The 18029-nt window shown below is 43.2% G+C and overlaps 2 protein-coding genes across 2 annotated transcripts in view; both read right to left on the bottom strand.

Annotated features, from left to right (window-relative positions):
• Positions 1–1986: 1986 nt before the first annotated feature.
• On the bottom strand, positions 1987–6801 carry LOC306943609 (zona pellucida sperm-binding protein 3-like). Its single transcript, XM_079530038.1, has 8 exons — positions 6247–6801; positions 5444–5559; positions 5022–5125; positions 4714–4891; positions 3904–4021; positions 3268–3353; positions 2606–2883; positions 1987–2436 (listed from the first exon to the last, which is right to left on the bottom strand). Exons 1-8 carry the CDS (start codon positions 6688–6690, stop codon positions 2384–2386), a joined length of 1377 nt encoding a protein of 458 aa, XP_079386164.1. The 5' UTR covers positions 6691–6801; the 3' UTR covers positions 1987–2383.
• Positions 6802–8059: 1258 nt separating this feature from the next.
• The window catches only part of LOC306943367 (schwannomin-interacting protein 1-like), a 16653-nt gene continuing 6683 nt past the window's right edge, over positions 8060–18029 (bottom strand). The window contains exons 2-7 of the mRNA XM_079529654.1: positions 17989–18029; positions 12963–13083; positions 12465–12671; positions 11658–11781; positions 10034–10127; positions 8060–9458 (exon numbers count right to left, since the gene is read on the bottom strand). The exon at positions 17989–18029 is cut by the window's right edge and continues 69 nt beyond it. Coding sequence (XP_079385780.1) covers positions 9407–9458; positions 10034–10127; positions 11658–11781; positions 12465–12671; positions 12963–13083; positions 17989–18029 — 639 coding nt within the window. The 3' untranslated portion in view covers positions 8060–9406. The remainder of the gene's footprint in view (positions 9459–10033; positions 10128–11657; positions 11782–12464; positions 12672–12962; positions 13084–17988) is intronic.

The raw sequence follows: 18029 nt of genomic DNA, 5'->3' as shown, positions 1-18029 counted from the left end.
AGGTGACGGTAGTGGAGTTGTCCCCTGCACTCGTGCAGCAGACACTGTCGTCCCGACAGAGATCCTGTCCGCATTTTCGTATCGAATGAACCGCCGTGCGAACAAAAGAACATACGGTGAAAACCAGCGTTGTTGGGCATTTGAGGTGAAAACTCATTGTTTTTGGAAAAGGAGGAAGCGTTCTAATCAAAGGTGTGACCCGGAGGCAGGAGGAGGCATGGAGCGAGGCATGGAGAGAGAGAGAGCGAGAGAGAGAGAGAGAGAGAGAGAGAGAGAGAGAGAGAGAAAACATATATCTTGTGATTCGTGTCCAGTCATATAAAGTTACTATATATCCTACAAAGGCTCTTCAAGGGTAGCCTATATTTCACCGTGTTCTTGATGTAGGCTATTATACACTTAGTGGGAATTTTGCTCTCGTCTAATCGAAACACAATGGCAATTCCATGTGGAATTATTTGATGATGTCAAAGTAAACAGGCGCCGCAGAGGATATCGATCCGTCTTGTCGGAAGCAGGCTACTCACAAAAACATGTTGTGATGAATGATAATCCAGGGAGGGAAGGGAGTGGCCGTGGACACAAAAGCAGAAAGAATGGGCTTTACGGCATCTTTCAGAACCATGGACAGTTCCCCGAAGGAGAGTTGAACAAGGGGCCGTGGGTGCACTCTCCGTGGTGCTGAAGTAAACAAAAATTAAAAAGCCGAACTTGTGCTCCAACAAAACATGGACTTATTGTATCCATGCCATGGATACAATAAGTCCATGTTTTGTTGGGATCATGTGAATGTGATTATGTAATGGTGTTAAGCCTAATGAAAATAAACTAAAAAAAAACTAAAAACGTCAAGGTTTAAAAAGAGCTTTTGTCACTTCAAGTGTGAAGTAAAATGTTCCGTGTCACATTAGCTATGGACCAGAGCTATAGTGTAGCTAGTGTGACATGCTCCGCAGACAAGATATAATAAACAATACAAATGAAAAAGTACAATTCTCAATGTCGAGAACTAAGTAGCTGCATGTGGAGTCAAGGCGCAAAGACGCTGCATAGAATCAGTAGGATTTGTAGCTGACTGACTGCAAATAGTATTTAATGGATGTGGCTGGCAAGACTTTAAACATCTACAATCTTTCATTGCATTATATGACTAATGTTAATCAATAATGTGCCAACAATGATGAGCGGTTGTGGTTGAAATGGATGAAAGTGCTCACTAATAGTTTTCACTGGGGGTGAGCCTTTTCAGACGTGTGTGTGTGTGTGTGTGTGTGTTCTCTATAGGGTTGCCTATTTTACATGCATCTTTTAGGCCATCTAAATACAGCAAATCATTTAATACATGTTAATATAAATATATAACCTCAAAATACTTACAATACTTGGAGGAGGAACCCCTTTCTAGTTACATACATTCCAAAACAAATATAACCGGACAGCACAGCAGAAAATATTTCCCACCATCTATAAGATCTGCTGCCTGTAACCCTGCCAGTACATAAATATGTGGTTGTTTCAACTTGTTTGTTCTCTAAAAGGTATCATATAGGCAAGGCACATTTGTAATATAAGAGCGCTCCATATACACATACCACTTTTAAGACTCATCTCAAACTTGGGCTCAAGGCAATCAACAAGAACTGTGATAATAGAATAACCATACAAGTACATAATTTATTCTGACCTCTCCCTTTAATCTGTCCTGAACCCTTCATTTGTGGTTATTCGTCTCAACTGCTCAATTAAACTGACATGTTGTACAATGTTGCTTTGTTTACCGTATATTGCCACTTGCAATGGTCCCGTTTCTGCCTATAGGGACATACAGTAACTCCAACATGTATATTATTTTATACCAATGTTCATTAACATGCTCAAATACACAATGAATGAATGCAAATTGTTGTAGCCTAAATAAAGGCCACTGTAGTGCAAGTGTCACAAGTTAACACTGGTGTGCATCTCAAAAGCAAAAAACAATTCAAGTCAGATGTGTAAAATGTTTATTGATAAACATTCCATATGTCCTGCAAATGAAAGTATTGAAATGTCAAAACAAATGAATGTTAAATAAAAATTTAAGTATTTATAATTTAAAATAAAAAAGCGGAGGGCATAGAACCCTACCATTCCAGGCAAGTGTTGAGGTTTACGATGACAGGCCAAGCGCTAATAATGCTAAGTGTTTCCCCATCAATGCAGTTTCCTAAACCTTGCCGTGTCATGTGTCTACTGGCTTTTGAGCTTGTATATCGATGAAACCGCAAGTCGCAAGTGAAGATGCTGCGGTGGTATTCAGAATGTCCACTTTGGCACTGTCCATTTCCTCCATGGCATTCCATGCGATATTCAGTGTCACTGGCGTAGTATGTTTGTGGAAATATTAAGAGGGCATGATGGTGAGAGGCCCTAGTAGGCGGGTGGTCTTGGTCCATTCTATAAATAAATAAAAGTAGGGTAATTAACTGTTGAAGATAAAGTATCCGTGGACAAATTCTGGCATTGCTTTAAAACTGGACAGGAAAAGTTAAAATCCATCCATAAGAACTAATTGCAATTATATGAAAAAAAAGAAAAGAAAATTGACCTAATATCTTATGCCTACCTGTTCTGGAGCCTGCTCCTCTCTTCATGGTCCCAGATGAAGGGGAGGAGGAGGACAGAGCCATGGTTTCCTGGTTATGGCGCATGCCTGGATGGACACGGAAATAGTCATTTTTCCGCTTGTTCCAGACAAGTGAGGCTTGTGTAGTCATGGTGGTAGGCTGGACGGCTGCGGTGTGCATAACCGTCGTGGGACGTTTAGTGGGCATTGGGTTTTCAGAACACTCGGAGATGTCACAGCATTTGCATGCCTCATCATTCCCATCCACAGAGTGCCATCTGGAGGAGAAATAAATCAAAATGTGGAACTGTTGGTGGGGGGTGGGTTGCCTTTTTAAGACGAAAACACACATTTTAGCAGCACATTTTATTTTAAAATCAATAGCACATTTGTCTAACAAGTAGCCAAATATTAAATGTTACTGGTGAAAAATCACTACACAGTGAAATTCTCAGTGTTAAATGTAAGGTATTCAACTCACAAGAGGGTACAAATGGGATCCTTTTTACGGAATTGGGCCAAAGTTTTGGAAAAGCTTTTCCATTTCACATGCAACTCCATTTAACAGGGATTTTACTGTGTAGTTACGCAGTGTATATACAGTAGAGTTCAACAGAACGAACTGGCCTCATTGCACTCAAAGAGCTCTCTGAATATCACACCTGTTGTCAATGAAAGAGCAGGCTCTGTTCTTAGAGTAGACGGTTAGCATGGCTGGCACCGCCGTCACATGGCAGCTGATGTAGATCTGTCAACGTAACAGTACATTAGTGCTACAGCATGTGATCCACACAAATCCTATTCATCCATTTAGGCCTGACGTCGAAATTTAAAAAATGTCTTCTAAATCCAGACAGTTTTCTGAAATACCCATGTTTCTATATCAGTGGTGCTCAATATTTCATGTCAAGGACCCTAGAAATTGTATGTAATTGGCCACGGACCCCACATCTGAAAATATGTTGTTCCAGGGACCCCCCCAGAAGCAATGATTTGATAAAAAAAACGCTCAATATCTATTCAAAGATTTGCGACACATTTTCACAGATTTTTCAAAAATAGCAGATCTACAAGCTTGTAGCGCGGCACCACGCTATGAGCTTGTAGATCTGCTATTTTTCAATAGCTAAAGTATAACATAATGCTTAAAACACCAAAAGGGGTTCCTGTCCAGAATGGGTTACATTTGTTTGTCCAATGTTATTTTGACTGATGACGTTTCTTTTAAGAATAGCAAAAAAGTTCTCACACTCTCTCATTACAAAAATGAAAGTTAGTCCAGTATAGCGGTGACTGACCAGGTTAGAAGACTGCCCATGGAACTTAAAAGCATCCAGTTGGAATCGCAGTCTGTGATCCTGGACTCTAGGCAGGAAACGGGAGCTCGAGCTTGCCAGGCTCGAATCAGTCAGACATCTGGTTCGCAGGAAGATGAGCATTATGAATTTCTCCCACTGAATCACCATCTCTCACATATTCCTTCCCAACGTCTTGTTATATGCCGTTTCACATGATCATTACAGAAACACAGGTATATCCATCACAACTACAGCTGGGGTGCAGGAGTCGGTTGGCATGTTTGTGATCAAAAGGGCCGAAGCACAGATTTTAAGTTCCTCGGAGAAAAGCAACGGCTATAAGACCCCTAGCACCAAAAGAGGTTCCCCTATGAGTATGAGCCAAATAACCACTATTAGACCCGGAAAAGAAATCCCCGTTAAATTTCCTCAGACTTTTCAGAAAGTATTTATAAGTTTACGCCGTGGACAAAGCCAACTCTTGTCGTGACAAATCATGACAATAAACACAATGTTTTGGGCCAAACAAAGAATTAGAAAGTAGAAAAAAACGGCAGGTTACAAAATATTGTGTTTGTTGTCATGATTTGCCACGACTCGAGTTGGCTATGTACGATGCTTAAAAGGTCTTTAAATAAATACTTTTTGAAATGTCTATGGGAAAAATGCATTGAGATTTATTTCCTGGGCCTGGCGTCGTCATGAAAGGGGGCGGAACTGCGACGCTCTATCTATACAACCAGGGTTCTAAAATAAAAGAGGCTATAGTTGTAATTTGCATAATATCTGTTCCAACTTCCAAGAGCTCACCCATGGTTTTCAATAAAGTCATATCTCAAGGTGGCATCTACATCGGGCGTTGCTGTGGCGACACAGTGGTCCACATAGACCCGAAGAGGCTGGTGGTTGTTCATGACGACCGATACTTCCAGATGAATAGGGTCACCCAAGAAGTAGACAAGAGATCGCTTCTCAAACTGCCAGTCATCTAGGTGCAGGAAAAAAACAAACATGAAGCTGAGAGTTTTCCTTGAATGCCCAGACATTGATAAATCAACAAATTGTAACATATTTCCAAAGGAAAGGGGTTACTTTAAGTTATACCACCCATTTAATACCAGTCATGACTCTCAGGTTGAAATCAATGTGATCCTCAGCTGTGACTTTGGACGCAAAAGGAGCCCATGTGGGATGGAGAGCAGCTCCGTCCACAGCATACCTCCTGGAATCAAATCGATTTAACAATAGTCTAATGAGATTTTACGCATTGTTAAATTGGCAAATGATATTGCTTTTGCAGGAGGATAGCGCAAAGAATAAAGAGACATTCCATTAGCATTAACACCGAGGGGAGCTTGCTTTGCATCACTTTATAGTGTCGTTTTCAGATGGGGTCGACCAGCAAATAACCTGTTGATTTTGTATACCGCACACCGTGCCGAGCCTACCCATACCAAACACCAATGTGTAGGCAAATATGGCAAATTAATGTGATTTTGATCAAAGGTGAATACTCCAAAATGCAACCTAGCCTACTCACGTATCATAATGACATTCTATCGGAATAGTTGCACCATCCAGTCGAAGGACACCATCAATGTTGGGTTCAGGTGCATAAACCAGTACGTTCGAATAGATGAGCTTCTCTTTTGTGGCCTGCAAATAATAAGATAGGTAGACTATAAAGAGGCATACTTTTGGCTTCCTGTAGGCTTCACTACAAGTACCGTGTAGGCTATAACAATTTCACATTTAACCATTACCGAATTGGTCAACAGATCATTTTAAATGCTGGATATTCAAATAATGTGAAATAAGTTATTCTTATAATTTGACACTCATAAACAGTTTTATATATTTAATTAATATTTCTAAAGAGTTTTAAAGGGTAATATTATAACTATGGTTTTACTAGCTAAATGTGCAAAACAATCAGTTGTGAGTGGAAGAAGGACCACACTGGTAAACTCACCTACACTCCCAGACAGTCTCAAGAAATACAAGGATATTTATTCATAAAACTATACATTTAATTTAACTTAGTAGAGACACTTCAACAGCAATGCAAATATATTTTTTATTAATGCTAGGCCAATAGTCATGACAGTCATGTTTCACTTCAGGGTAGCCTACAATTTAGACTCGATTCTGACATTTTCAATCCATGTCGGAATCGATAAATGTAAAATCTAGAGTCTAAATTGTAGGCTAGTTTCAGGGCTAGTCTCATACTATAGCACTGGTTTCTTTACTATCATAAGCCAAATGAACACAAACAGCTTCAATTATCCATTACACATCCAAAGAAAATAATAATAAATACTAATACTAACAACAACTTACTGACAGTTTAGTTCCGCAATCCATCAAGTGGGCTTTAATGGCGAATTCTGCTTCCCCGACTGGAGTTGCTCCACATTCACTCCCTGCAGTGCTCCCTGAACCCAAACCCAGATGCAAATGCCTGCCATCCACATGAACTCCTGTGTGGAACAGGTCGGCTTGAACCACGACCTCCAGGGAGTCCTTATGGCACTTGATCACGGCCACAGCTCTTGGCCTGGGTGGGGGTGTGATGGTGGGAGTCTGCTGCTGTTTGGTCGGGAAGATGCCAGGTTCGACTTTATGGAAATAAAATCTGTTTAGAGGAGGGTTTTCTGCGGCCTGGTGGCCACGACGGATCACGCCGGGTTGGCATTTAGTGACTGTGGTACTTGATATTATTATTAGGACGATGATCCAACACCAACACGGTAAATGTAGCTGTACTACCTCCATAGCCTGCATGAGCTCGCAAATCACATCAGTTGTAGACGTAGAGATGTAACTGAATTGAACTCCCCAAATCCAATTTACGCAAGCTACTCAAATACCAAGCTGTATCCAACGAGGCCTGATTAGTAGCCGCAGGCTTCCATCTCATCATGTCCCCCATTACATCCCTGTGAATTAAATAGTGACCCATATAGGCTACTAAATATATCGTTTTTTGTAGGACTTGGTATGTACAGTAGGCATATGAAATATTTTCGGTTTTAATATTAATATTTCGTTTTATCTTGGCGTTTAAAGGCGATGGTGTATTCATTCATTAAACACATTGGCCTTTTGGATGTGAGCTCTGTATTTGTCAAATCCAATAGGTGGCAGTATAACTCCACAATTTACCTTTATCTATCAGCAGCTTGTTCCTACTTCCTAGTCTAGCTAGTTCCAGCCTCTGGTCCCAGGGCTCTTTTGAAGGATAAATAAACATAAAAATGAGAGAGTATACACTAAGTAAAGGCAGGATGGAAAGTGTCCTGTCGCCTCAGAAGGTTCAGGAGTCTGACATTGATCTGAAAGTTAGAAATAACTTGATACAGAGTACCAGGTAGGATGCAAAGTCGATCTCACAGTAGCTCTGGTCCATATAGCCTCCTGCACTTTACTAATGCAACGGCAGTAAAGTGCAGGAGGCTATGGAGTGGACCAGAGCTAATCGCACAGGTACAAATGCAATATAGACGACCCAAATACAGTGTTTTGGGCTGAACAGCATCGTGAACAAAGTTAGAATATATAGCTCAATGAATGAATGAATAATGAATGAATAATGAAACAGGAATAAAACTGCATTTCCATTACAGGAAAAACACATAATTCAACTCAAATTCACTTATCTTTTGAAAACGTAGGAATTGCTGTAGTATGCTATTCAACCCATGGACATGACAGGTCACAGGGACTCGGGTGGCTAGTCAAATTATTGGTTTAGGAATACGACAAAAAAAAAATCTCATGGGGTGTGTAATTCATAGAATATTAGTAATTGTTTGAGTGAACTAGGCTACTTTTTACTCTTTAAGTACGGTAACATGCCCCTAAAAGTACACCACTCAAGTAAATGTCCACCATTGATAGCTTCAATGTTTGACTCCCTGAATGTAGGCAGATTAAGCTCATATACATTACGCATCTGTCCCAAATAAGGGGGCATTTCCAGACTACATTTGAATCATTTTCTATCATTTTCTAGTTTTTTCTAGTCAGCTCAAGCACTTCGACATAATTCACAACCCGTGAATCATAGGCACAGTTTAACATGATTTATTCATTGAATTAAAATAGCCAAAGACTATTGGATGGCAGACTCAAAAGAAACAATAGATAGTGATCACACTTAAAACGTTTATTATTTGATATTTCTTCACAAAACATTATAGAGTACTTTACAATAGAAAAAGAAAAACAAGTTTAACTTATAGACAGTGTCAAAAATGATCATTCTTACAAAGCTGAAAATGAGTGCAAGAACAGAGAAACACAGCCAGACAACAAGGCATGTTTTTCATCCATATAAGAAAGCTTTTTCCATAAACTTCATAAATCCCTTGAGCTGTTAACATTGTTCCTTACTTTGAATTCTGTTGAAATGGTTGTTTCACTTTTTGAGAATTGTGTTCGTATCAGTATCAAGTGTAAGACAGGCCAACACACTGCAGATTTTCATTTAGGGGGTGTTATTGCAGATCAGTGCAAGACCCATTACTTCTAAGACCATATGTTTTTTTTTCAGTTTATCCATCACAGAGAATAAGATCAGTATAGACATCCTATAAAAATATAAAGAAAGCTCAAAATGATATCCGGGTCGTAGAGCTTCTGACATTAAAGCATTGTGGAAACTGTGCAACAAAAGCAGATACATTTACATCCATTTGAGTGTCTAGAATGTTCCTGGCGGGACCTACGCGTTGCAGCCGTGGCAACATTAACAAGCCACTGTGAAGCTGTGTGCTGCTTCATTCTGAACAGATACGGTATGTTTGCTATAGTGTATTCGTAACAGCTTAAATAGTTGGTGTATAATAAACCCAGTGCCCTCAGTAAGCCCAAGACGCACGGTGCTTGCTGAACAAGGAAAAGACAAACGCAGCAAGCTTCGTCCTGTGACTACGATATACAATATCATAAAAATCCATGGATTCATCAGTGGTATATCATCAACTCAGATGAGGGGCCCTCTCCATCAACCATCATCACCTTTTGGCATGTGAACAAAAGCAGTGCAGTTGTTCCTTCCAAACCAGCATAGTAAAGTTAAAAACACGATCAGGTAAATCAGAGGTATAGGGAGAGAGTACCCTGACCCTTTAAGCAAAGAGTCCTAATAATGGTAGCATTAACATTCGCACTATAGTGCATTCGCTACCGTCTGGACGGTGGCGAATGCCTGCAGGAACTGAGGCTACGATCAAAGTAATCACATAGCCTGCGAATGTGTCATCTGACAACATTGGGCGTGCGTGTGTCTTTTGTGTGTTAGAAGCATGTTATATTAAGCTTAAGTGTATACTTCAAAACCACATATTGTCTGCAAGCTAAACAGTCATAAAGACAAAGTATAAATTAGCCATTACTCTCTGGACGATGAACACAGATGTCTGTTAGACGGCGGTGACGAAAGGATGGCCACAGCAGACACAGAAGACGGAGAAACGAGCAGAAAGACAGGGGGGGGTTATTTTGAGACGGCTTTCTCTGCCAGGTGCCTTTGTTGACTGTGAGCATGCCTGTCAGGACAGAAAAGAAGAAACGACAAAGAAAAAAAAGAATTACGTTATTCAAAACGCAAGACAATAAGACCTCGCATACATTGAAATGCAGTCATATACCAACTTGATCTGGCTTTCTATGTATAGGTGCAAGGCTTGAACAAGCAGAACAGTGTTTATTTCATACAGAGAAAAATATAGGAAGGAAGGAAGGAAGGAAGGAAGGAAGGAAGGAAGGAAAGAAAGAAAGAAAGAAAGAAAGAAAGAAAGACCTTTAAAAGCACCTTTATTAAAACTCTGCAGTACATAAACAATGTCACTTCACAGTTGCAGTTAGCTCATACTGTATGAAAAGACTAGAGATAAAGATGACAACACCTCTTTTTCAAAAAGAAAGGAACAATTCCCCGTCCTGCACCACACACAGCACGTCTCTCTGAGCCCAGAAAAGGCTAAAAGCCTCTAAATTGTCCACTAGTTTGTGGTCCACCCTAAGGCGTGCTGCCACCAGTCCTTATTCGAGCACTTGTACTCTTTCTTGTAGAAAGAAAGAAAGAAAGAAATATTTTGTATTTTGTGTGAGAGAGACTCACCTGGTGAGATCCTCTATGTCCACCAGCATGGCATCTTGCTCCACATGCAGTTCATCCCTCAACAGTAACAGCTGCACAAGCTCCCCATTCAGACCTGCAACGGAATGTAAAACATGTGAAATAGGGCATTATTATTTAGCCTATAACTCAAAATTCTTATTATCAAAAGGTCTGGAGTCTGGAAGAAAATAAGGGGGATGTGGCACTTGCAGACATTAAAGCATAAGGTATGTCATACTTGACCACTTGACCAGACAAACTCAACATTGGTTCATGGAAATATTGTTCCAGAATTAACAGAGAAACAATGCAGCGTAATAAACAGGCATGCTGGACCTACTAGCTCTTTAAAGCTGTATTTCAGTCGGACAACTCTTAGAGTGAATTTAGAATATATATATTTATTGAGCATAGATATATGAAGCATAGATTGGCCTCAGGGCTATGTCCCTATTCAAGTAGGATCTAGAAACAGAGCCTGTATACAGGCTCTGTTTGGGGAGGCGGTGGGATTTGCAAAAACTTCATGAGCAGCAGGTTAGCAGCGAGCGAGGCAGGGAGACAGCAGCAGCAGCGGCGCACGACCGCACGGCAGGAGAGAAGCCAGGAATGAGCAGGTAGGCAGATTAAATAGCCGCTCTGATCAGGTAAAGAGTGCATGAGACTAGTCACCTGATCAGGTAGGCGCGCTCACGAGTTGCCTGCCTGAACTAGCTCTGCAGGCTTCGCGTCATTAACAGCATACAATAAATGCTGGATATGCTAAATTGCTTTTTGTGTGTGAATATCTCCTTGTGTGCAAAGCTACAAGAGAAATCTGGGAATCTTTTAGAAATGCGGTCACCACTGGCGGATACACAGAATGCGTCTAATGTGGGGGGCACGGTGGCACAGTTGGTAGTGCTGTCGCCTCACAGCTAGAAGGTCCTGGGTTCGATTCCCGCTCGGGACGCTGTGGGTGCTGGCGGCCTGTTTACTCCTCCGCGTCATCAGTGCCCATACCCGAGGCGGGGTTGGCGAAAGGGCCTTTCTGTGTGGAGTTTGCATGTTCTCCCCGTGTCCCCTAGGGTAGGTACCCTCACAAAAAACATGCAGTAATCCTGGTCTCTAAACTGCCTCCCCCTGGCCAGCCGGGCGCCTGACGGAAGGGAAAGGAACTGGTTGGAATAACGTGTTCCTTCCACGCGCTACGTCCAACCAGGGAAACTCCCCCCTGTCAGGTGTAAAGGAGCAACTTGGACACTCAGGCATGAAGGAAGCATGAGTTCAAGTCCGTTGCTCTCCCCATGTCCCCCATATATGGGGACAAGGTTGGCGGAGGGTGTGCAGAGCCCAGGATCACATTAGGTAATTGACACAGGGGTGAAAAATGGGTTACAAAATCGTGGGATAAAAATTATGAAATAAATTTAAAAAAGAAATGCGGTCACCACTGGCGGATACACAGAATGCGTCTAATGTCTGGGCCTTGTTTTTAGCCTAAATATGACCAGTGGAAGATGGCGATACAGTATATCTCACTGTGTATTTGGCCGGTATTTGTGAGAGGCACATGGGAAATAGGAGAGCAGGCGTGCATGTTTTGCAGATTGTGTGTGTGTGTGTGTGTGTGTGTGTCACTCACTCTGTATCTGTGAGTGCATGTCATTGGTGATGACCTGAAGCTGACCCAGGCTCATGTCTCTCATGTCTCCTCTCCTCAGACTCCTCCTCATCAAGCCCTCGCTGATGTGCGGTAGGTGGGGCAACTACACACACACACACACACACACACACACACACACACACACACACACACACACACACACACACACACACACACACACACACACACACACACACACACACACACACACACACACACACACACACACACACACACACACACACACACACACACACACACACACAATTGATTGAACACTTCATTAACGCAAAACATATAGGTACAGTTGTACAAGAATGCTAAAAGAATAACACAAAAAGCCCTGAAGGCTTGTTGCCATTGTGGTCCCGAATGTACGTACAATGAACAGAAATAGTTCTGGGATAAATGGAGACAAGACTAAATCAGCTTGTGTTGCTGGTGTTATTGCGCTGACAATAATTCCTGGATGTATTTCATTTTGAATTTAAACAATGACATGTACAGTATTCACGGTCCATTATTTCCATAACACCCCACAACACACACGCACGCACGCACGCACGCACGCACGCACGCACGCACGCACGCACGCACGCACGCACGCACGCACGCCACGCACGCACGCACGCACGCACGCACGCACGCCACGCACGCACGCACGCACGCACGCACGCACGCACGCACGCACGCACGCACGCACGCACTCACGCCACGCACGCACGCCACGCACGCACGCCACGCACGCACGCGCACATCCAACTCCATCTCAAGTCAGTGACTAACCAAGTCAGCCACAGGTGAGCGTCTGTGCTGTTGTATTTGCCTCTCCACCTCGACCTGCATGCGCGCCATGGGTCGCGCCAGGGCCAGCGCCACGCGGGCCTCCTCCTGGAGCCTCCTCTGGACCCTCCAGAACCCCCCACAGTCGTCCAACGGGTCCGAGTCTTCCTCCGCCGTGTCTCGGTCCGATAAGGACGAACTTTGCTTACTCTGTTGAGGGAGAAGATGTAATGGCGTCACACACCGTGGTATAGGCCTATGATGACCAAAACATGGCCCGGTGAACATGGTCAATTATTTATCAAGCAGAAATGGAATACTATATGTTTTTGTTAGATTTTTGTGTTGTTTTACAAAAACAGTGCATGGTGATATGTCAGTCTCTTCTTTCATTGCTTCTTATATGCAAAGCCATCAGAGCTTCGCACTCGCGGATAAGAATACACATAAACATAAATGTATGCGAGGGCCATAATAATATGATTCCAGGGATGAGTATACCATGGGGGACAGAGGCGTGTCCAGGCTAGTCTCCGTCCTGCTGTCCTCAGCATCGCTGTCTTTGTCACTGCTACTGTCATTCACAAAACACACCTGCAGGTTGACCCCTGCACTCTGCAGCCTGCAGGGTGGAAGGAGGGGAGGGAGGGAGAGCAGAGAGGGAAAGGGTGAGAAACAAGTGACAGAAGGAATAGATCAGTGGTTACAAAACTTTTTCATGTATAGGACGCCCACATTGACACGTAATTGACCCCCATTTGAAAAGATATGCCAGGGACCCGGCCCATAAGAGAAGATTATTATGGCTTTAGCAGTGATGCTCAACCCGTTTAATTTCAAGGACCCCCCCAGTTTGACATGCATTAGTCTACGGACCCCCATTTAATGGTATTTCTATCTCTGGGACCCCCAATTTATATCGTAAAATCAATGTTAATTTAACTCTGAGTGTGTACAAATAATTTGGTTCCATTTGTACACTCAGAGTTACAGACCCATAAGGGCCCATTTGGTTCCTAATTATCATTTAGCTGGGGACCCCCTGGAACTCCCTCAAGGACCCCTAGGGGTCCCCAGACCCCACTTTGGGAACCACTGGAATAGAGCAGGGGTTCTCAACCCGTGGGTCGCGACCCCTCGGGGGGTCGCCAAATTTTTTTAGGGGGTCCCCAAATTATATTAAAAAAAAAAAATAGCAGACCTACAAGCTCATAGCGCGCGCCACTCGGTGGCGCGCTATGAGCTTGTAGATCTGCTATTTTTAAATAGCTAACGTTGAGAACCCCTGGAATAGAGCGTCGCAGTCCCGCCACTCTTTCATGACGACGACAGGCTCGGGAAGAGAATTCCCCATTCATTTTCCCCCATAAGACGTTTCAAAAAGTATTTATTTAAAGACATTTAAGCCTCGGACAAAGCCAACTCTTGTCGTGACAAATCATGACAATAAACACGACGTTTTGGGCCGATCAAATAATTAGAAAGACAAAACCCCCCCCAAAAAAACAAGTGTTGTATCCTGCCCATTTTTTCTTCTTTCTAATTATTTTGATCGGCCAAAACGTTGTGTTTATTGTCATGATTTGTCACAACAAGAGTTGGCTTTCCGAGTTTCCGGGCCTCTCGTCGGGGGCTGGACTGCGATGCTCTATAACCGTGGTTCCCAAAGTGGGGTCCGGGGACCCCCAGGGGTCCTTGAGGGAGTTCCAGGGGGTCCCCCAGCTAAATGATAGTTTGGAACCAAATGGACCCTCATGGGTCTGTAATTCAGAGAGTGTACAAATTAACATTGATTTAACAATATAAAGTGGGGGTCCCAGAGATAGAAATGCCATTCAATGGGGGTCCGTAGACTAATGCACGTCAAACTGCAAAAATTCAATGAGTTGAGAATCACTGCTAGAGCCGTACAAATCTTCTCTTACGGGGGTCCCTGGCATATCTCTTCAAATGGGGGTCCGTGGGGCTAATTAGTGTCAATTTGGGGGTCCTTGACATGAAAAAGTTTGGGAACCACAGCTCTATAACGCCTAATTTATGCTCCGTCGTACAGCAGTGTCATGCATCGGAAATGCCAGATCTACAAGCTCAGACGGGGAAGGATGAAGCCCCATAAACACAGGTCAGTGATTGTTAGGTTAACACATTTAGAAAAGTTTATATATTTTGTTGAGGCGACTGTGGCTCAAGAGGTAGAGCAGGTCATCCAATGATCCATGGGTCGGCGGTTCGAATCCCGGCTCCTCCTGGCTACATGTCGAAGTGTCCTTGGGCAAGACACTGAACCCCAAATTGCTCCCGATGTGCTGGTTGGTACCTTGCATGGCTTCCGCCGCAATCGGTGTATGCATGTGTGTGTGAATGGGTGAATGTAATGCACAATCTATGTAAAGCGCCTTGGATAAAGGCGCTATATAAATGCACCATTTACCATTTACAAGAGAAGAAAAGCCCAAAACATCTCCTAAGCAACATACCAAATGAAAGAGGGAGCTTTCAAAAGACACGCGTATAATCCCAAAGGATGTACAAAGGAGAGAGGGGAAAGATAGTCATATTATGCCAGAGAAAGCGATTGGTGAATTTGCAGAGATACAATGGGAATTCCCTGCAAACTTAAAGAAGACATCTTGGCAGTTCCTATGACAGAATAGGTTACAAGTCTTTCTCTTCTGCCTTTTTTTGAGCCCCAACACGCAGTGCACGCACGCACACACGCACCATGATTACTAGTACTTATTGGGTGTATCCAGGAAAACCCACATGACGACACAATGATCAAACTGTGAGTGAGACCTGCTCTGTGTGTTACATCATGGAACTAAAGAGTTGCAAAACCTGACACACTGCTCTGGAGAAACTGAAGTTATATCCTTCCTTCCCTCATGACTGTGTACTAGGGGTGGGACGATATGGGTACCTCACGATACGAATCATACGATATATATCGCGATATTAGGCCCTCGATAACGATAATATCACGATATTCGATATATTGCGATATTTCCGATATATCGATATATTGTATGCAATTTCATCAACGATATATCACGATATCTGCAGCTACAAAATACGTGGAACTGAAAAAACGCTATTTCCGTGCTCGGACACAGGGAGGGACACACACATAGCTGTCTATAGTGGTTGCACCACTCAAAAACTAAATTAATACTCAATAAACTCCACCTTTGCCTCATACCCTCATCATAATACCTCACAAACACCACCAACTGACCATTATCACTGGTGTCAGTGGACTTGTCCACTGCTGGGGAAATGCATTCTGCATGTTGTTCATCACTTCATTATGAACAACATTTTAAAAAATGAATGAATTAATTAATAATCAATATCGATTATTTATCGCGGGAGGACGTATCGATATATATCGCCATATCGATATTTCAGCACACCCCTACTGTGTACCCAATCCCACAAATGTTTGGGATGGCAGCGGAATTTAAACCCCATAGCAAACCAATGGTGCACCTTATGGAATTCACGTGACTGCAATCCCTGCAATCAGATAAAGCCTCAGACAGGGAATATGGGCCACTTCTGCTTTCACACAGGGTTGAACCACTATCTGACCAGCACACTTCCTCATCCATCATCCAAGAGGAGAGAGGGGTGGTACAGTAAATGCCCCCTCATCTCTCATGAAAAAACAAAGCATGATGGAGCTTAGCTCTGGTCCATAGCTCTAATGCGTTGCATTTAGAGCTATGTTACTCTCAACTTCCGCCGCTCGCATGAATGCAGACCAGCCTCTCCTCTTTAGCGTAAATAAAAAGAACGTTTTTGCTACTCACCAAAACAAAGGCGAGTTGTGTCATTAGAAAGCCTACTTTCCTTAGTGGACGCACTCTGAGCCCCCCACCACACGTATAAACTGTACTTTTTGGCCAAAAGGGGATTTTGTTTCCACTGGGGAAAAAAATACTTTTAGTTACTCCGCTGCGCCCTCTACCGATATTGCCCAGAGAATTGCCTCATAGAGAATATTTTTCCTCCGGTGAAAAAAAATCCCTTTCTGGCCAAAAAGTACAGTTTATACGTGTGGTGGGGGGCTCAGAGTGCGTCCACTAAGGAAAGTAGGCTTTCTAATGACACAACTCGCCTTTGTTTTGGTGAGTAGCAAAAACTTTCTTTTTATTTACGCTAAAGAGGAGAGGCTGGTCTGCATTCATGCGAGCGGCGGAAGTTGAGAGTAACATAGCTCTAAATGCAACGCATTAGAGCTATGGATCAGAGCTAGATGGAGCTATAAGTTTAGGTCAGTTTCCCCACAAAAAGAGAGCACTATTATTGTTGATTTGGTAGCTTTGGCTAACCAGTAACCACCTGTCATGTTATAATAGAACTAGTCTCCCTGTGTGTGCGTGCGTGCGCGCACGCGTGCATGCGTGCGTGCGTGCGTGCGTGCGTGCGTGCGTGCGTACTGTGCCCAGCACGGCCCACTGTTTCCTGCTACTGACTGTAATAATTTACTTACTGTTTAGTCCAGTCATCAGCTCCTAATATTGAATAAAACCCTGTAGCATTCCAGGAAATCTTTCATTTTCCTCCTATACTCACTCACTCGCACCATGGCTCTTTTCTACTGTGCTCTGTGTGAAGCCTCTTTGGCTGTTTTGGATTCATGCATCCCTTCCAAGGACATCTCCAAAAGTGAAGTGTTTTAAGTCTATACTTTGTACTTTGCTGAAACCATAACTTAACCTTTATTCTTCCTTTCAGACTGACAAAGCCAATCCAATCATTTTGTCAGCTTCTTCATCTCCTGGCAATCTCACACTCTCTCACATCCTCTGATTCTAAATGCTTCCTACAATATTAGGACACAGCAAAGATAGCTTACATATATATATATATATATATATATATATATATATACTGTATATATATACACCAGTAAGATGCCCGAGGGCGAGGTCGCGTGCACGCATCCACCTGGGTGACGGCAGACTGCTGGGCTGGTGCTTTGGCATATGGGGGGGTCAGATCAACATAATTTATGGAATGAATTCTGTACTGGCCATATATGGAGTGTGTCTTGACTGTACTGGGTTTGATGAGGTCAGAGCAACATATGGAATGTCAGAACAGGTCAGCTCCATATATGGAGATCTAAGTGTGGCAGCAGCGGGTGCAGTGTCTTGAATGTACAGGGTTTGATGAGGTCTGGCCAAATATGGAGCGTGTCTTGAGTGTACAGGGTTTGATGAGGTCAGATCAATGTGGAATATCAGAACCGGTCAACTCCATATATGGAGATCTAAGTGTGGGACCCGGGATAGCCAACGCTGGATGTATGGCTATCCAGGGTTTGATGAGGTTAGTGTCCTGATCTTCATATATGGAGACGTGATGTCATGAGGCGTGATGGACTGATATAGGACTGACATAGGAGGGTAATATATTTGCCACACACACACACACACGCACGCACGCACGCACGCACGCACGCACGCACGCACGCACGCACGCATGCACGCACGCACGCACGCACGCACGCACAACCCACCGGGAGGACGGGCCATTCTGGCTGCAGCTGGTATAGATGAC

The sequence above is a fragment of the Electrona antarctica genome (assembly GCF_951216825.1).
Source record: "Electrona antarctica genome assembly, chromosome: 19".
Lineage (NCBI taxonomy): Eukaryota > Metazoa > Chordata > Actinopteri > Myctophiformes > Myctophidae > Electrona > Electrona antarctica.
This window is presented reverse-complemented; position numbering and strand designations above follow the sequence as displayed.